This window comes from Lathyrus oleraceus, chromosome 3, assembly GCF_024323335.1.
Source record: "Lathyrus oleraceus cultivar Zhongwan6 chromosome 3, CAAS_Psat_ZW6_1.0, whole genome shotgun sequence".
NCBI classification, from domain to species: domain Eukaryota; kingdom Viridiplantae; phylum Streptophyta; class Magnoliopsida; order Fabales; family Fabaceae; genus Lathyrus; species Lathyrus oleraceus.
This window is the reverse complement of record NC_066581.1, coordinates 39861198-39882517: the sequence shown is the minus strand read 5'-3', so window position 1 is coordinate 39882517 and position 21320 is coordinate 39861198. Positions and strand designations below refer to the sequence as shown.

General features: G+C 36.6%; 1 protein-coding gene across 1 annotated transcript; it reads left to right on the top strand.

The window, feature by feature from the left end:
- Nucleotides 1-9639: 9639 nt before the first annotated feature.
- LOC127132359 (aminopeptidase P2) lies at nt 9640-16286 on the top strand. Its single transcript, XM_051061302.1, has 13 exons — nt 9640-10018; nt 10103-10228; nt 10320-10439; nt 11233-11508; nt 11711-11883; nt 12089-12343; nt 12556-12707; nt 13037-13227; nt 13971-14079; nt 14181-14335; nt 14853-14945; nt 15432-15512; nt 15998-16286. Exons 1-13 carry the CDS (start codon nt 9713-9715, stop codon nt 16073-16075), a joined length of 2115 nt encoding a protein of 704 aa, XP_050917259.1. The 5' UTR covers nt 9640-9712; the 3' UTR covers nt 16076-16286.
- Nucleotides 16287-21320: the final 5034 nt, after the last annotated feature.

The following is a 21320-nucleotide window of genomic DNA, read 5'->3' as shown; positions in this document are numbered from 1 at the left end:
GACAAACAAAATTTCATCGCATATTAACTAAGAGTTAGGTTTGCGATGGTCCTTCATTGATCCATGATTAAACATGTGGGAACTAGACCCATATAACCTATCTCTCAATAATCACTCCTCTTCCGGTAAGATGCTGACAACCAGAATAGACAGAGCTCATTTCGATAATAAATCTTATACCTCGTTGCATTAGTTCGATCAATCATATAATCAACTGATAATTCCATGTGATAACTTTTAATGACTCTGACAGAATCTTCTTTTGTGCGAAATTTGTCTCTTTCTTTCAATGATCCTTGAATTTGCATATAAGGATTGTAAAATATATATGACGAAGGTTCATCTACACCCAAATTCAAGCTTGTCATGTGTTGAGGTGGACAATATACATGATTAGATGGTAATGGCTCTTGCTGGTGGTCGACAGTTTCATCGTTCACCATTTCATCAACCAATAACTCTTCTTTTTCTTCTTCCTCGTCAACAACATCGACTTCAACTTGTTCGTTGTCATCAATTTCACAAAACACTTGTGATGGATCAAAGAACTGAGATAATTGTTTTTGTTATGTTAATATATATAACTCAATATCATTGAACCCGTTTTGTTCATGACTGAGAAACATATGGTGAACATCGTCATCATCTCGAATCTTCAACTGATAAAACTTTACTTGGTTGTCTGCAAAAAATACCAAATTTTTGTAGATGATTTGTCCCACTTGACTACACTGAAATTTATTTTCTATTATTTATTTCAAATGTGAAAAATTTGTTCGTCTATTTATTGTAAATCGAGTTACTTCTGTGTTACAAAAACAAAAACTGAATAACTGACACTCAAATATTTCACCATCGGCATGAGCATTGATCATGTAATATGGTGATGAAGACATTTTTGTAAGATGCAAGTTTAGTGTTTGATGGTGAGTGCATTGGGATTATTCCGATTGGAGAGACTTCACAAAAGAGATGTGTCGTCATTGGAGGAATCGATAACAACACATCTTAAACGAATCAATCATACATGGTGTTAGACCAACTCAATATTATATGACATGGTTTAGGTCGGTTACAATGCCATAATTTGTGTCTGAGCCAAAGTATTTGATTCATCCCTACCAACGAGCTTCTTCATCAAACACCCAACAACAAATCCCCGTCCAAGAACAATGGCAACCCACCCAAACCCAATGAACAACCTCACACCATCACCCTATCATATACACCTAACCACCAACCACCCAACCTCGCAAAAAATTCATGCCATACACCAAACTTAAAATCAGGAACCAAATCCTAACCACCAACAACCATACGTAACCTCCACATCTGTTTATAGCTCGAATGATTCATATGATTCAACCTCATGCCATCATAGTCCTCCATTATTGAACATCCAAACATCCCATCGCCACAACACCCAACCATTTTTTTGACTTTAATATACCACATGAACCATTGCTTCGTTTCCAAAATGATTCAATGTCCCAATTCGGGCAACCATACCATCCACAAATCACCCAACCACAACGACCCAACTACAACAACATGGACAACAAACTCAATAAGAGCAGCACCGTTGGCGACAACCCCTAACTATTGAGGAGAAATGATGACAAATCTGTCAAATACCGTTGGACCTTCCACCGGACCTTCACACCAACCACCATTGCATCATGTCAGTACTCAAAGACCTTAAACACCTCAAAGAAATCATGGGAGACCTTGAAGACTAGCTAACGCACCGGGATATGGAACAGGGAAGCGTTTTAGTCGGGCGAGCCATTGACTTTCTTGTCAATTGATATGTATTTTAACTTTATATCATAATATTAATAATTATTTTTCATTTACCAATTTATTTTATTTATTTATAAGTATAAAATATAAAATTAAAAAAAATATATATATACAACATGTGCCACATGCAATGTCGCATACACATGATATATAGTGAGTATGCGCCAATTGCATTGGCTTCACTGCATGCATGCGCCAATGGTATGAGCGCATTTGCTCAATGACAAAATGAATGCGTCAGTCCAATTGCATGAAACATGGTTATTTTGGTAAATATTTTGAAAAAATGGTTATTTTATAATTTTAATTGAAAAATTAGGATATTTTAAAATTAAAAAAAAACATATTTGAACAAAAACTGGCCTATCATCAATCCAATATGTAATAGAAAAAATGGATTGATTTTTAAGATGGTCCATTTAATCTTAAATCCGAAAAAAGTAGAGTTATGAATCCAAAATTGAAAAAACTAAACCCGAAAAAACCAAACCTTAAACCAGATGAAATTAGACCTGTTTTTCTCATCCGATGGTTAGGTCGATTTGGGGTTTTGGATTCGAAAACTGAACCCATCCGACCGATGTCCATCCCTACAAATGATGATCTAATACAAGCTCGAAGAGAATAAACATAAATTTGAAAAATGATGAGATTGAGTGGTACCAGATAAAATAAAATAATATTCAATTATTTAGATGACCTCAATGACACAAATTATATAAAATGGGATGAAATGAAGTAATTACAATTTCATTTTATTGCTTACTGTTCAATTTAAAAAAAAAATAATAATCACATTTTTCAAATTATATACTAAAATAACCATATTTTTAATTTATTTACCAAACTAATCATGTTTTAGTTGGACGACAAAAGGAGACGTTGATCCTTATGGTGCATGCTTTGGTTAATCATACATAGACGCCATTTATCATGGCGCATGCATGCAAATGTAGGGTTGGCGCCAAAAGGAGACGTCAATCCTTACAAGCATGTTTCAGTTGGACGAAAAAATGAGGCATCAACCCTTACAAGCATGCGCCAATTGCAGTAACATATGCTCTTCCATTTATATGCATGCACCAATTATAATGGCGTATGTATGTAAAAATCTAATGCATGCGTCATCCAGGTTGACGCCTCCTCTTAAAACATGATTAATTTGGTAAATAAATAAAAAACATAGTTATTTTGATATATAATTTAAAAAAGTTGATTATTTCAAAAACAAATTCTCAAATTTCTTTCTTTCCGATTTTTTTTCAAAATAACCATTTTTTTCAAAAAATATCGAAAATAACCAATTATTCAAAAAAATACCAAAATAACCATGTTTTGAAGAGGATGCGCCAGATGAATTGGCGCATCCCCAATGCATGAAGAGGAGGCGTCAATAGTATCGGTGCATGCATTGGGCTCCTCATGAGGAGACGCCAATGTTAGTGGCGCCTGTGTGTGTTTGGTTGGTGTATGCGCCAATTCATCTGGCGCATACACCCCTTGCTATTTTTTTAATTTTTTTTTAAATTTTTTAGTTTTTTTAATTATTAATTATTAATTATAATTATTTAATAAATAAGAAATAGTAATGGAAAAAAATAAATTCATTGATGATGTAATAATTGGTTACATTGTACTGACAATAAACTAATGACCGACCTGATTATAACGTCCCCCTGTTCCACATTTGGTGTGTTAGTTTGTCTTCGATGTCTCCCACGATTTTCTTGAGGTGTTTGGGGTCTTTGTGTGGTGACCTGATCGAGCGATGGCTGGTTGGAAGGTCCGGCGGAAGTACCAGCGGTATTTGATAGATGTGTCATCATTTGCTCCAAATATCCGGATGGGCTCTGGCCAACGACGCTTCCGTAATGGAGTTCGGTGCCCATGTCATCGTAGTTAGATCGTTGGGGTTGGGTGAATTGGGGACGGTATAGTTTCCCAAATTGGGCCATTGAGTCATTTTGGAAATGAAGCAATGGTTCCTGGGGCGTACTATAGTTAAATAATGGTTGAGTGTTATGTTGATGGGATGTTTGGATGGTCATTGGTGGGGGGCTACAATGAAGTGACCCATATGAATCATTTGGGCTATAGACCGTTGTGGTTGCACGGTTTGATTCTTGGTTTTGTGTTTGGGTGGATGGTATGAATGGATTGCGACGTTTGATGGTTGGTTGTTGGGTGGTTGGCATGAACGGTTTGCGATGTTGGGTGTTTGGTTGTTGTGTGTATGTGGTTGGTTGATGTTGTGTGGTTGGTTGTTGGGTTTGGGTGGTGAATTGTTATGGGGCGTACGATGACGAAGCAAGTTGGCGTGGATCCATCAAATACCGTGGCTCAGATACAAATTGCTGAGTTGTTACTGACCTAACCCATGCCATATATTGTTGAGTCGGTCTTGCACCATGGATGACTGGTTCGTTCAAGATGTATTGTCGTCGATTCCTCCATTGACGACACATCTCTTTTGCAAAGTCTCTCCAGTTAGAATAATTGTGCGTCAACCCTTTTTTGATGCCAATTCCCTAAACACGTGGGAGATTCTGGAATCTGTTGTAGTATTCCGAACTACAGTTTGACCCGGTCACTCTGGTGCATTTCCACCTTAGTGAATCGAATAATTAGTGTCTTCGCTGTCCAAACTGCATCATCGTCATGGTTCACATCATGATCCAGACTCAGATATGGCCTCCAGACAAACTGTAAAACAATACAAAACGATTAGATGGAAAATAATTTGAGAAGTATTTTTAAATTAAAATATAGTTAGGTAGGATTATTACATCGTCATGTGCAATGTGGTCAAATAGATTGTGATAGACTACAATAACGTGTTTCAGACACCTATTGTAGTTCATTCCCCTTACTGACCACCTAAGATAAAAAAGAAGTGAAAAATATTATTTACTGTTAATTATAATATAAAATATAATTAACTAAATCGTAAATGGTAAATTGTTAGACTTGCTTGGTTGCAAACGAGAACACGAACGGGCGCTCATTTATCGGGCGAGCGACGACATTCTTGACCAACCCCAAGCTTGAAGCAAGTACGCACATGAAAAAAAAGTACAGGTATTCTTTTTTACAGTTCTACACATTGCACTATATAAATGGGCAAACACAGTTGAACCTCAACTATAAGTGTTTATCTTATTAATGTTGCGTAATAAAGGTAAATACATTATATTTACAGAATTACCTGTACTTTCTGGAAACAAAAAATTATCAAATAAAATCATAATATAACACCGAGTTTTTATTATTTTCTCATACTCGGTTGAATCGTCGGACAATACTATATTGGCATAATATTGTTTAAGGTATTTTAAATTTATACCTTGCCCCCTTGCTTGACCGAATGTATCTCCCTCAGTTTCGTCGTCTAACGTCACCCAATAATTCATTGCAGATATTGTTGTCTTGGTTAACTCTACCATTCACTGCCTTTCCATATATACGGAGACCCAACAACATGTACACGTCCTCAAGTGTGACGGTCCACTCACCAATCGAAAGGTGAAATGTGTGGGTCTCGGGTCTCCACCTCTCCAACAAAGCCAGAATGAACTTGTAGTCCACCGAGTACGAAACAATGTTGAGTAGATTTCCAAATCCACATCCTTTAATATATGGTTCTATTAAAGGATCGTGGGGTACATATTCATGTACGCGACATCTAAACCGCTTCGGATCCTAATAAAAAAAAGTAAGAAAATACAATGAGAAGAAGAAATACATAATCAACAAACACAACTCTATAAGAAGTAAGAAAAACATAGATAACAAAGGTATAAGACTAAAAACAGAAAAAGAAAAAAGAGAAAGATAACATACAAATGCCGAGATATTCTCGAGTGTGCCTCTGTGTTCATCGCCCATAGTCAATAAATACATTATTTGATTTTATAAAGCTTGAGTGTGGTAGAGGAAACAAGTGCGGTAGAAGAATATAATTGAGTACTGATGAAGATGATTTGATATTGTTGATATGAGAGACTATTTATAGATGAATGAGTGAGGAAGTTTGCAACATAAGATGAATGGGATTGGTTGCATGCATTGGCAAGAAAAGGCAAGGGAATGAACTTCAGAAAGCATGTGAGGAATCTCTCTTCTAGGCGCATGTGAAGAATCTACATGCAAGGGAAGATGCGCCCTTCCTCTTGGCGCCTTATTGTAGCAATGGGAAGGGGCGCCCTTCCTAGTGGCGCCTAAGTCCAAATTTTGTAAAGGGGCGCCCTTCCTTTTGGCGCCCCAGTTACTTTATGGCACCTAAGTGGCAATATTAAGGCTCAGGGTCAGAGATTCCTTGATTCCCTGACGCATGTGTGTTCTTGTCACTCTTTTCTCTGCATGTTTGATTCTTTCTACTGCATGCATGGTCAAGTCTGTACAGACAATGACCAAGTTATAAATGTAACGACCAAGTTAGCAATGCAACATTATTTATGTTGTGCAGATGAACAACTTAACAATGCATTCAATTCCATTAAAGATATCTACATATTTAATATTTGAGAAAAATGTCTTCCACACAACATTACATGATCAATGCCCATGTCGAAGGTGAAATATTTGATCATCAGTTGTTCGGTATTTGTTTTCGAAACACAGAGGTAGCTCGGTTTACAATAAATCGATGATCAAATTTTTCACATCGGAAACAAAGAATAGAAAAGAAATTGCAGTGCAGTAATGTGGGCTAAATCATCTATAAAAATTCGGTTTGGTTTGCAGAAAACCAGGTAAATTTTTATCAGAAGAGGATTCGAGATGATGACGATGTTCAGCATATATTTGTTAGTCACGAATAATCCGATTACAATGATATAAAGTTGTATATATTACCACATCAACAACATGTGTCTCAGTTCATTGATCAATCACAAGTGTTTTTGTGAGACTGATGGCGAACAAGCTGAGGAGAATGTTCCAGATGACGAAGAAGAAGAAGCTGAGATCATGGTTGATTCGATGGTGAATGTTGAAGAGGAAGAGGAGCCAATACCAGCAAGTCATGTATACTGCCCACCCCAACATATGACAAGGTTGAATTTGGGTTCAGATGAACCTTCAGCAGATGTATGGTACAATCCTTACGTGCAGATGCAAGGATCTTTGAAAGAAGGAGACACATTTCACACAAAAGAGGAATGTGTAAAAGCCATTAAGAAATTCCACATGCAACTATCAGCTGATTTCAGAGTTGACAGAACTGACGCATCGAGGTATAAAATTTATTATCCGAATGAGCAGTGCCTTTTTAGGTTGTTAGCTTCGTACCGGAAGAGGAACGAGTCTTTGGAGATTGGATCAATGGGTCCAGATCACAGATGCATGCTGACAAACCCAATGCAGGATCATCGTAAATTAAGCCCTCAGCGAATATGCGATGAAATATTGTTTATCATTGGCGATAATTCGTCGTTAAAGGTGAGTACAATAATCTCGCATATTATGGCAGAGTATGAGTACACTCCATCATATAGGAAGGCATGGATAACTAGGACAAAAGCTGTTGAAAAAGTGTTTGGCAATTGGGAGGAGTCTTACAAACAACTTCCAAAATACCTGTTGGCTCTAAAACAATATGCTCCCGGGACAATTGTCAAGATGGAAACATTGCCGCCTATACATCAAATGGTATGTGTGCTGTTGGAAATAGAATATTTCACCGTCTATTCTGGGCGTATCAACCATGTATCACAGGTTTTTCTTTCTGTAAACCAATTATACAAATTGATGGTACATGGTTGTATAGAAAATACAAAGGAACGTTACTGATGGAAGTGGCACAAGATGGGAACATCAATATTTTTCCAATCGCCTTTGCCCTAGTTGAAGGGGAAACTGCTAAGGGATGGAGTTTTTTCCTAAGAAATCTCCGATTGCACGTTGCACCTCAGCCTAGCTTATGTTTGATCTCCGACAGACACCCTTCAATCATCAACGCATATAATAACATTGATAGCGGCTGATAAAATCCTCCTTCGACGCATGTGTTCTGTATTAGACATATTGCTCAGAATTCATGCGAGAAATCAAAGATAAGACGTTGCAGAAGAAGGTTGTCAATGCAGGTTACACATTATTAGAACCTTCTTTCAAACACTACCGCGAGGAAATAAGATTGTCAAACGAAGATGCGGTACGGTGGATCGATAGTATTCCATTGGAGAAGTGGACTAGGGCATACGACAACGGCCAGCGTTGGGGCCACATGACAACAAATCTTGTGGAATAAATGAACTTTGTCTTCAAAGGCATCAGTAACCTACCAATAACCGCTTTGGTGCAGGCTACATATTTCAGGCTAGGGACGTTGTTTGAAACCAGATGCTCAAAATGGAGTTCAGCGTTGCAATCTGGATAGTTGTTCAGTGATGCTTCAATGAAATTCATCAGACATGAAACTGCCAAAGCAAACACACACGTGGTTACGGTCTTTGACCAAACTAAAGGTTGGTTTAGTGTTGCCGAGTCCATGGATCACAATGAGGGTATGCCGATGGGACAATATAGAGTCGAACTAAATAGAGGTTGGTGCGACTGCGGAATGTTCCAAGACTTTCGTACCCCTTGCTCCCATGTAATTGCGGCATGCTCAAAGGTTCGAAGAAATCCATCCTACTTGCTATCTGAAGTTTATAAAGTCACCAGTCTTTCAAATGTTTATAAAATTAGTTTTTCCGTAGTGGCAAAAGAGGATTATTGGCCAAAATATCAAGGGGACATCGTCTGACACAACGAAGTTATGCGAAGGAAGAAAAATGGTCGCCCAAACAGCACCCGGATTCGAACCGAAATGGATACGGCGAACAAAATGGTTAGACTATGTAGTTCATGTCGTCAGCCAGGTCACAATCGTAATAACTGTCATAGTGTTGGAACGAGCACAACCAGATAAATTTACATGTACCTCTATTGCAATATATGAAAAACTAAATTTATTTCATATTAGACGTTTGTGACGAAAGTACCATTACATAAACAATAACACAAATAATTATAACAAATACAATACAAGAACTATGCAATTACAACCATCAAAACAATTTTGAACATGTAATGCATCATCGTACGAGCGTCTTGGTCGGTCTTAATATCCACCCATTCACGCACTTCTCCGTTTTGGTTGAACGTGAACACAAGCCATTGTATTCTTCTAATCCGTTCATCCTCTCCAATTTCTCTCTCTAACCAACTGTACAACGTCCGATTAAGACGTTCAAACGTATCTGTGTTCCAAAGTCGAATATGTATCGGAGCCGCAACGACGGAAAATATTACATCAGCATTTCGTTTTTGAATGTATTCAGACATTGTTGAAACAGAGAAAATTGTAATTGATGGTGGTTGAACTTGACAAATTATGGTATTAGGAGATAAGTTTGAGTAAAAAATATTGTATCCAAGGCGTCGTATTTATAGAGACAGAACATCAATTGTACAAAACACATGGGCGCCTGAGGGATTGACGCCCACACAACCAAGCACACATAGGCGTCAGATGAATTGACGCCCACACAACCAAACACACACAGACGCTATTAGCATTGACGCCTCCTCATGAGGGCCCAATGCAAACGCCACTAGCATTAGCGCCTCCTCATGAGGAGCCCAATATATGCGTCAACGCTATTGACGTCTCCTCCTCATGCATTGAGGATACCAATTCATCTAAGGCATCCTCTTCAAAACCCAATTATTTTGATAATTTTTTTTGAATAATTGATTATTTTTGAATTTAAAAGAAAATGGTTATTTTGAAAAAAACATCCTTTCTTTTCATTTAAACGGAACAAAAATTTATTTTATTAAAAAAAAAGAAATATACACGGGTATTTGTTATGTGTCTTGCATTCGCTTACCAGTATTCCATCATCATCGTCTTCACCCAACAATGAACATGATGTCGCTATCATCACCTGCAACTGCAGTACACCGAGTCCTCCTCTTCTCACCTTCAACCCACCCCTCCACCTTCCCCACTCTCACCCCCTTCTTCCACAAATTCAAATCCCACAAATCCCCTTTCTTCACCATCCGTAACTGCACTTCCATCACAGCTAAACCTTCTTCCCACTTCCGTAAAAACCGTCCCCCCAATCCCAACCCCGACCCCAAACTCACCGCCCTCCGCCGCCTCTTCTCCAATTCCGATGTCTCCATCGACGCTTACATCATCCCTTCTCAAGACGCTCACCAGGTAACTAACTCTCCTTCTTTTAACACCTCACTTTTTACTCTCCCAACCCCCAAAACCCTAATTGAAACTCGTTTTCTTCATTAGAGTGAATTCATTGCTGAATGTTACGGTAGACGAGCGTACATATCTGGTTTTACTGGCAGTGCTGGAACTGCTGTTGTTACTAACGATAAAGCTGCTCTTTGGACTGATGGTCGCTATTTTCTACAGGTTTTTCAAGCTCTTGTTTTCGATTTTCTTCGCTGTTAGTTAGTTTAATTCCACACTATGCATATTGTGAGTTGTTGTTTTTGTTCTTTAGGCAGAGAAGCAACTGAACTCCAATTGGATTCTCATGCGTGCTGGAAATCCGGGGGTTCCTACTACTAGTGAGTGGCTTAATGAGGTTTTGGCTCCAGGTGCCAGAGTTGGAATTGATCCTGTTAGTAATCACTAATCATGCATCTTAACTATTATTTTCTACCTTCATTGCAAATTTTATATTTTGTTCCCTTCATTAAGGCTACGTTTGGAATGAAATGGAAAGATATAAACTTATGTTACATTGTTTGAATTAATTAAAAAAAGATGGAATGAAGTGGAACCCGATGGAATGCATTTTTCATCCAATATTCCAATTCCATCCGTTTCCATCATTTTTTGTACCATTTGATTTGGGCCGACAAAATTGCTCTATTCCATCATAAAATAGCTAAACAATCGAATGACATCTTTACTCCATTCTGCTTTGTTCCGCCGCATTCCGCTCTGTTCATTTTACAATATCCAAAGATAGCCTAAAACATCCACATCTGTTTCAATCGACTTATTTTAACTTATTTACTAACATAGACACTTATGATGGTGTTTACGAGAGCTTATGGAAATAACTTATAACATGTTCATAAACTATTTTCATTTTACTTTCATAAGCTCCACAAGACAACTTATGAAAACAATTTGACTTTATTTTATCTCTTGTTACATAAATACCTTACACACGAACACTTATATGATATATGCACTTTATTAAGATGTTGTTTATACCAACAAGGCTATCTTTTCAAATTGGTAATCTCAATCCTAAGCATCCTACTAAAGTATTTTGTTTATGCGTCTAGTAAACTATAGTCCTTAACCAAATGAAACCATATTTTCCACTTTTTCCTTATGTTAGCTTTTTAATTTTTATTGTGTCTGATAGGGTGTCATGTTCTGTATTGTTAAGGAGGCAGTTTCTTTTTACTTCGGATGCTGCTGAAGAACTTAAGCAGGTCATTTCTGAGAAAAACCATGAGCTCGTCTATTTGTACAATTCAAATCTGGTGGATGAAATATGGAAAGAAGCTAGGCCTGAATCTCCGAACAAGCCGGTTAGAGTGCACGACTTAAAGTATGCTGGTTTAGATGTTGCTTCGAAGTTGTCAACTCTGAGGTCCGAACTTGTTAAGGCTGGTTCATCTGCAATTATCGTCTCTGCGCTTGATGAAATTGCGTGGCTGTTGAACTTGGTAATCCATCTTAACATCTCCTATTAACTGGATGTACTGAAGGTTATTTGTATACAATCACATATCCTTGTAAACCTTCATTCAGGATATTATTCAAGCTGTTTAGGTCTAACATAAGTTGCTCATTGATTTCGTTGCTTCCTCTGCTTTTCTCTGTTGATGGTTTAATCAGTGAGAGTAACTTTTGACTTTCTTTTTGAAGAGAGGCAGCGATATCCCACATTCACCTGTTGTGTATGCATATTTGATTGTGGAGATTGATGGAGCTAAATTATTTATCGACAATTCAAAAGTTACCGAAGAGGTGGATGCCCACTTGAAGAAAGCAAACATAGAGATCAGGCCATACAATTCAATTATATCGGAAATTGAAAAGTAATTACGGGAATCTTATTTTGTTGAATTTTTCTTGACCCTTCCATTTTCACATCATTTAGTAGAAATGTCCAAGAATATTATATTAGATAGGCCAATGTGGTTTTTTGAAATAGTAGCTTTTCGTTCTGTCACTCTTTTATGCTTGCTTATTTTGTTTGTAAAAGCAACACTGTTTTTTGAACTGAGCTTGATTTTCTTTCAGTTTGGCAGCTCGCGGTGCCGCCCTTTGGTTGGATACTTCCTCTGTTAATGCTGCTATTGTAAATGCCTATAAAGCTGCCTGCGACAGATATTATCAGAACTACAAGAGCAAGCACACAACTAGGAGCAAAGGTTTTGATAAATCAAATGAGAACTCGGGTGTACCCTTTGCTGTCCAGAAATTATCCCCTGTTTCTCTAGCAAAGGCCATAAAAAATGAAGCGGAGCTGAACGGAATGCAAGGTTGTCATTTAAGGTGACCATTACCTTGACAGTGATTACTCACACTGTTTTTCCATGTTTTGATTTCTGTATTTTGATAATCTCTTTTAAGTTGGATATTGTACATGCAGAAACTACAGATCATCTACACGAGCTATGCATTGGACGCACCCTTTCAGTTATTAAAAAAATGATTTGTAATTTTATAAAAGGCAATTTTACAATGTGCTATTTTATTGGTTGCAGAGACGCTGCCGCCCTTACTCAGTTCTGGGATTGGCTAGAGACAGAAATTACTAACAATACCATAATAACAGAAGTAGAAGTTTCAGACAAACTTCTTGAGTTTCGAACAAAACAAGCTGGTTTCTTGGATACTAGCTTTGACACGATAAGTGGTACTATAATACATTGACAAATCTTTTCTATTTTTTCACTGAAGTATTGGTTAAAGAAACATGAAACGATACTAAATATGGATAAAGCATGAAACGGTAAGTGGTTATGGGTAAAAAAATATAGGAAGTCTACGAAAATATGTCACTGGTATTCCATTATTATGATTTATGACACATTTACTAGGAGTTCTACTTTAATACTTTCAGTATCTCCTTACATGCTTCTTGTATTGAGCTAAATAGATAGATAGATATTAGATAGACAGATATAAGATATGGTCCAACTCATCTTCCCCTTGAGATATAATCTATTCCTTTCATCTGTTCAGGTTCCGGTCCAAACGGTGCTATAATACACTACAAACCAGAACCAGAGAGTTGTAGTATTGTGGATGCCAATAAATTATTCTTATTGGATAGTGGTGCTCAATATGTTGATGGCACAACTGACATTACACGAACAGTTCATTTTGGCAAGCCAACGACTAGAGAGAAAGAATGTTTCACCCGAGTTTTGCAGGTATCGTGCTTTTACACTTTTTCCTGTTTTTTTAATTAAAATTTTCCCAAGTTGATACTTGCATTTTGTTCATTAGTCTCAGAATTTGGGTTGAGCCTAACTCATCCCTACAAAACCGGCTTGTAAGGTGAAGATTTCCCCCACTTATAAACACAACACAAGTCATATCTCTATGCAATGTGGGACTAAATCCACCCCTTCAAAGCCAACACAATGAAGGTGTTAGGGGCTGCAATGAGACATGTCAAAGTGCCGCAATTAAGGCGACTAGGGGTGGACCGCAATTAAGGCGGAAAGTCCAACACCCCCCTCACGCTTGGGCCTCAATGAACTCGAAGCGTGGACGATGCGGGAAATCCAACAATGGATCTATGATAGACTTTGATACCATCTCAGAATTTGGGTTGGGTCTAACTCATCCCCACAAAACCGGCTTGTAAGGTGAGGATTGGCCCCACTTATAAACACAACACAAGCCATATCTCTAAGCAGTGTGGGACTAAATCTGCCCCTTCAAAGCCAACACAATGAAGGGTGTTAGGAACTGCAATGAGGCAAGCCAAAGTGCCGCAATTAAGGCGACTAGGGGCCCGCAATTAAGGCGGGAAGTCCAACAATTAGTATTCCTCAAGTCTATCATGCAAATATATACCTTTTATTTTGTTTTAATGTTAACATCTCAGTCCTAGTAATCTTAATTTCTCAAGTAATTGTTTGTCTTAAAACATATATCTAATTGCTAGGGTCATATAGCTCTTGATCAAGCAGTCTTCCCAGAAGATACCCCTGGTTTTGTGCTCGATGCATTTGCCCGTTCCTTTCTTTGGAAAGTTGGCCTTGACTACAGACATGGTATATATCTGCATCCAGTGGAGGGTTGTTATTTATTTGCTTAAAGCCTAAATGAATTTATTGATTGACCGAGCATTTCCGCTTAACCGATATCTATATAGGAACTGGGCATGGTGTAGGAGCTGCACTGAATGTTCATGAAGGCCCTCAAAGTATCAGTCATCGTTTTGGAAATTCGACCCCTCTAGTGAATGGCATGATTGTTAGCAATGAGCCTGGCTATTATGAAGACCATGCCTTTGGCATTCGGATTGAGGTAATATTCTCTTCAGCTATGTGACACACTCTGAAATGTTAACCCTCTTTTATTACATGTTATAGTCATATTAACTCTAACTCCTTTACCAAGTTCATCATCCGATACACCAATTATATGTATGTGGGAAAAATTCAAGAGGTAAGCCGAATTTGTGATGAAAGATGAGGCCTTTTGAGATCTGTTAAAGTTTGATAACTATTTTCTAGATTTCCTTGCTGGTTTATAAGTTTAGTTTCCAGTTTCAACTTATATGCATGAATTCCAAAACATTCTATGACTCCTGAGTGTCTTAAGAGGCTTTCTGTAAATTACTTGATTCAATATTTTCATACATTTGCGACATTCTTAGCATCACTTGTTTGTGAACAGAAATACCCTGATGGCGGATACCATCCTACTTGATCACCAAGTTTGTACATAATGTTGTTTTTCCTTTTTCTCTGCATAACTAATAGAATACTATTTGTCATTCCTATTCTGGATTACATAATTATGGCACTATTTTATCTTGCAGAATCTACTGTATGTGAAAAATGTTGAGACACCAAATCGTTTTGGAGGAATCCAGTACCTAGGATTTGAAAAACTTACATACGTACCTATTCAGGTATGCTGATGGCTTTCAATCACCCTGGTCTGACATATAAGTTTTTTTTTCTTTTTCTGAAAAATAAAACCCCCTGTTGTAGTTCAACATCTGGAAATTGAAGATGTTTTGATTGCATGAAGCTGTAGAATAAATTATGCTTGGATAATGTTTTATATTTTTATGCTTCTCTATTAATATATCGGTTGCAAGTCCTTATTAAGAGAGGATTTGGAGCTGTCTTGGTCCAACATCGTTTGGAAGAACTTATTTGGCTTATCCTATGACATAAACACTTTTTAAGTATTTGTAAGAGCTTATGAGAGTAGCTTGTGATATGTACATAAGTTGTTTTTAGCTTACTAGGACTAATCTACTTTCTCTGTCTCTATTGCCGAAAGTATTTGAAACTTTACTAATGAAAATTGGCAGCTCATTCCTGAAATTTTAGAATGCTTTGTATATGTTCTTTCAAACATCCATTTGTAACCTGGGCATACCCTGCAGATCAAATTGGTTGAAGTATCTCTGCTATCTGCAATGGAGATCGATTGGCTTAACAACTACCACTCAATAGTCTGGGAAAAGGTATTTTGTGTTGTTTGCATGGCTTTTTTATTCTCCTTTTGCCTATCCTTTACACAATCACATATGTCTCTAGAAGGCCATGTATCCAATGGCTTTAATATGAAGTAATAGAAATCCATCTAGTCTAGATGTGCTTTTGTAATCACCTCCGTGTTCCTTTTCTGGTTAGTAAATTGTTCATCTGTTATGCACCATGTAAGGATCATAGGCTAGGTGGGACAGTGTCAATATATCCACCTCTAGCGGATTAACATGACTATAAATCTCTCTTAGGACACAACAATTTCAGTTTTTTCTCCTTGTTTTCCTTCTTCCTTCCTAATTTTTCTCGAGCTTGGTTCTTACTTGAAAAGGATTCTAGCATCCCCTTACTCCGACAACCTCCAGCTGTTGCTTTTCCTTTTAAACAAATACTCCCCATCCAAAATTTCTATATTGTGATCCTGTGTTGTCTGATTTCTCTAACTGCTTTGATGCATTGATAGGTTTCACCATTGCTGGATGGTTCTGCTCGCCAATGGCTTTGGAACAACACTCGACCTATCAAAAGTGAGACAGCTTAATGTGCTTGGGCACGGGCACCTATGGTTCTCATTCCGGCGTACTCCAGATTTCCTACTTTATTTGTAAGCTGTGAATAATATAGTGAGTAGAGACTACATGAATTTGATAGATAAGATTTGAGCTTGGCAGGGCAAATGAGCCAGCCATTTGCATCACTGACTAGTTAATCCTTCCTGACTCGAGGGACAAACATTTCATAGATTATATTCAGTTGATATTGATAACAAGAAAAAAAAACACTAGTGGTGTTTAAAAAGAACCCACGTTAAAATGTGAGATAAGGAATTATCACATTTAAAGACATTAAAATTTCGTTTGATTAAAAAGGCAAGTACACGCGTATCTACAATCAAGTGCGGATGGAATCATTGGTTTTATCATCATGAGAGGACATGGACCAAAGTTGTACTTTGTTTGCTTTATTGAATGTTTGGATTTTGACATGAAATGAAAATATGAAAAAAAAACAAAACAGAAAATAAATTATATTATAAATGTCCAATAAAGGAAAAATAAATAAACAAACAAATGTGAAAACATCTCCCATCTTAATTAGTTTAAAGATAGTTTTTTTGATGGATTGAAAGAGAAGTACGTTCATTTTTAAATGATTTTACATGAAGTAATAGGTAATAATTTTGTAAAGATTTTTTACACTGTCAGTTAATCACAACCATTGATTTATTTAAAATGTTTGACTTTTATTTTAATCACTTAAAAGTTAATACAAACGGATGATTGTGATGCATTGACAGAGTAAAACATTTTACGCTGACAGTGTATAATAATTAATCGATGTTAGTATGATTTTTTTATGGAAACCCATATTTTTTTTTAATAAACTAAACTTTCATAAAAAGAAAATAGAATACAACTCTAAGAAATAAGTGAATCTAAAGTTAAAGTTAGGAGACCTAACTTGTTATTAATAATTTATCAATAAGATACTTAGGAATTATATGGGGTATCTCTTCCTAAAAAGTGGCATGAGCAACCATAAGATGAAATGGCTATCCATCCTTATTAAGGGTGTTCTCTCCTATTATAATGAAAAGTTTCAAATGCCGGACGTACATTTTAGCACAAGTTATTAAATTATTTTATTTTTTTAATAAAAAAATGAAAATAAATATTCGGAGATGCATTTTTTGGACAAATTTTTTTTACACACATATCAACATAAATTATTGAGATACTCTTATTTTATAAAGAAATTGAGTGTGTCCGGAGCTCAGGACAAATTTTTTTTAGCTAAGTTTGAAAAAAGTTTTTATTACTCATATGAACTGAGGGAGCTGTTTGGTAGTTTCATAAGGTGATGGCATCCTTTAGCGCTTTTATATATATATATATATATATATATATATATATATTTTATTCTATTCTGTTATATGAATTTTATTCTTTGTGATGTCTTACTTATTGTGTGGACTATGGAGCTAGTAATGTACATGGAATTATCTCTACATGGGTTTTATTTGTGTGTATCGAATGTATTCGAAGATCTATTTTTTTAGTAAAATATGATAGATATCAAAATAATGTATTCTAGTGTGATTTTGGTGTGGCTAGATCTCCCGACGCATGAAGAATATTTTTGGATTTTCAAGGGTGTGAGATGCACATGTAAGGATGGTGTTGAGATACAACATTTAGAGCTCTTAATTGGCAATAAATAATTTTATCTGTATATAATTATTTTGTTTCCTTTCAGTTTAGTCTACTTTAGGTAGTTTCTTATTATGATTTATTCTTTCCTTAATTTTGGATTTCCAAATATTTCAATTTGGTATCTGATCGGTCATCATTTTCACTATGTTTTCGTTACTTATCCGACAAGAAATCAAGGATTTTGGGAACACTTTGTGCGCATTATGGTACCTTTTAAGTTAGTTTTCATTTCCATAAGTTATTTAAGCATTTTATCAATTTTTAGTTTATTTTGTGTTTTCGGGATTTTATGTTTTGTTGTCTGTGTTAATAGTAAGTTCTGGCGTTCGAGAAAAGAAGAGTTTCTAGTTCAGGAGGTATGACACGGTCATCCGTGTCACCTGACATGGATCGTGTCAGGAGGAAGGTCAAGAAAGTACAAGCAATGTCCAAGACATGGGTCTGACATGGCCGCCCGTGTCAGGCCACCTAGGGCGTGTCAGCAAGGCATATAGCTGACACGACCACCCGTGTCAGCCCAGGTGCAAATTCTTCCTATTTTTGACTTTTTCACCGGGCTTGAGCTGCAGGGACGTTTTGGGGATTTCCATCTCTTTGCCAAGGGATTGTTCACTATTAAAGGAGAGTTTCTACCAGAGAAGAAGATATCTTGGAATAAGGAGAACACAGAGACTTGTTAGACGATCAAAAAGTACAGAGATCAAGGAATTCAAAGAGCAGAATATTTTCATAAGCGGAAGCGATTGAATATTCAAGTCATCAAATTACTTGTAATGTGTATTTTTTTATCATGAATCCGTTTTGAACAATATGAGTAGCTAAACCCCCCAATGTTAGGGGGGTGTCCCTTATTTAGATCTGTAATGACTGTGAGTTTACGATGACATTTATAATATTGTTTTTACGGTAATCTTTTGATGTGCTTAATGCTTTCTCTTTCGGACCAATCGAGATTGTTGTATGGTTATCAATTAGGCTAGACCGCCATTGGTAAGGTTTTCATAAGATTACTTTGCAGTAGATATCACCCAAGACTAAGGATATCCTGTATGAATTAGAGCATTCTTGATATAATAAGGCTTAATTTCACTGATAATTTCCTATGGACATAGAAATATAGGAAATTAGGATAGAATGATTAAAGGTTTTCTCACCAAGGACTTGAGAGAAAACACCCTTGAGAACTGGTAGTAATTGATATTTGTTGATGCAATAGTGACTCAAAGTTGTTATAGGGACAAATTATACATCTTCCCTAACATTGTTCATCTTCCATTGCAAACCCTTATTTTTACAATATTATTTTCTTTTGTCTTTTTTTTTATAAATATGAATCTAAAACCCCCAATAATAGTTTTTGTTTGATTGAACGATGATTTTAACTCGATATTGACTTGTAGTCCTTGAGATCGACATTCGGGGGAATTTCTCCGTTATTACTATAACAGACAAAATAGTACACTTGCTATTTTTTCGATCAAGTTTTTGGCGTTGTTGTCAGGGACTGCCAAAATATAGAGTTTAATTTTAGTTCAATTAAAATTTTGTTGCTCTGCAATAAAATTAATTTTCTGTCATTTAGATAATTTCATTCACTAATTTGTGTTTGCGAAGAGAGCCCTTAGTAAAATTTCTTTTTGACGCAGAAATCGAGAAAACCCTTCACCGGAGACGTAGAAACGCTAGATTGAATTCCAAAGAAGAAGTTCCCTATGATCACTCAGATTCAGAAAAAGAAACTATGGCTGAAATTTCTGTCAACCAACCGATGAATGTGACTAATTTTCAACTGCATCTTAGCACAATCAATCAACTTGAAAGAAAATCTTTCACCAGAAAGGTTAATGAAGATGCAAACAAGCACTTGCAGAGATTCCTGACCATGAGTACTACTTTGAAAATTGATGGTCGTACTGATGAAGCAAAGTAGTTAAGAATGTTCCCGTTCACTTTATATGAAGAGGCGGAAGAGTGGTTCTACTCTCTTCCAGCTGACAATATTACATCATGGGAAGAGATAGAAACAACTTCCTTAAATGAGTATTTTCCAGCATCAGTATTTATGAGAAAAATGTATGAAATCTTGAACTTCAAACAGAAAGATAATGAGTCTTTGGGAGATACCTACAAAAGATTCAAAAGGGTCATGGTAGCTTGCCTAACTCATAATATGAATCAGACTGAACAAATGCAGATGTTTGTCAATGAGATGAAAATAAAGACAAAATAGTTTATTGATACAACAGTCGGTGACTCAACAAATTTCTCAACAGCCACCGGTATTAAAAAGATCATTGAAGCGATAGCCGCAAATGAGCATCTAGAATTATATGATAGGTGTACAAACAAACCTAAAGGAGTCGTTGATCTGAAACTGGAAGCTAATAAAATCCGTTTGGAAGATAGAGTCGTTGCTAAAGTAGAAAAGAAATTGAAAGCGATGAATATATGTACTCAACATGTAGCTCAAACTCAACCTGCTCAGACCATCACTTGTGAAATATGTAATGAACCTCACCACACTATGTATTGCTTCGCAACTCCTCAACAAATTGAAGAGATAAATTTTTTAAAGAGAACAAACCCAACTCCAATGATAACAATCCAGGTTGGAAAAATCATCCAAACTTCTCCTGGAAAGATCAGAGAGGGAATGTTCCACAACAAGGTCAGGGTCAATATCAGACTCAATATCAACAACAACAACAAGCTCCAAAGAAAGCAAATTGGGAGTCTGCCATTGAAAACATGGCCGCTCAAAATAGGCAATTTGAATAAGAGACTATAAACAATCATAAAAACACCACCACATCTTTAAAGAATCTTGAAGTTCAGCTGGGTCAGATAACACAACAACTAGCAAGTTCTCGAACACCAGGTTCCTTACCAAGTGAAACAGTTTAAAATCCAAGAAATCAGGAGAATATTAATACTGTCACGAGAAAAAAGGGAGAGGGCCTCTAAAGATGAAGAAGTAATACCACCTGGCAAGCCAACTGAAGAGAAAAATAAAAAGGATACTAAATTGGTGATTAAGTTACCCTACCCTCAGAGAGTGAAAAAGAAGGATCAAAGCGAGACAGACTTTGAGAAACTCGTGACAATGTTAAAAAAGATAGAGTGTCAGATGTCTTTGTTTGAAGCACTCGAGAGAATGCCCATGTACAAAAAATTAATGGAAGAGGTAATGGCCAAAAAGAAACCAACAACAGAAGAACATGTAGCCTTCAAGGAAAACTGTAGTGCAAATTCATTGGAGCAGAAAATTCCAAACAAACAGAAGGATCCTGAAACGGTAACAATATCATTCACAATTAAAGAAAGAACTTTCAAAAATGTACTAATTGATTATGGAGCTAGTGTGAGTCTGATGCCATTATAAATATATCACAAGCTGGGTCTTAAAAGTGTCAGTGATACAAAGACAAATTTAAAGTTTGCGGATCAATCGAGAAAGGATGCATATGGTGTAGCAGAAGACGTATTGGTGAAAATAGAGGACTTGAGTTTCCCTGTTGATTTTGTGATCCTAGACATACATGAAGATGAAGAGACACCCATCATTCTTGGCCG

Excerpts from the sequence above, each read along its gene's own strand:
- LOC127132359 (XM_051061302.1), top strand. The coding sequence starts at position 9,713 with ATGAACATGATGTCGCTATCATCACCTGCAACTGCAGTACACCGAGTC. Across the intron at positions 10,440-11,232 it reads CCAGAGTTGGAATTGATCCT|TTTCTTTTTACTTCGGATGC; the intron begins GTTAGTAATCAC and ends TTAAGGAGGCAG. Across the intron at positions 13,228-13,970 it reads GTTTCACCCGAGTTTTGCAG|GGTCATATAGCTCTTGATCA; the intron begins GTATCGTGCTTT and ends TCTAATTGCTAG.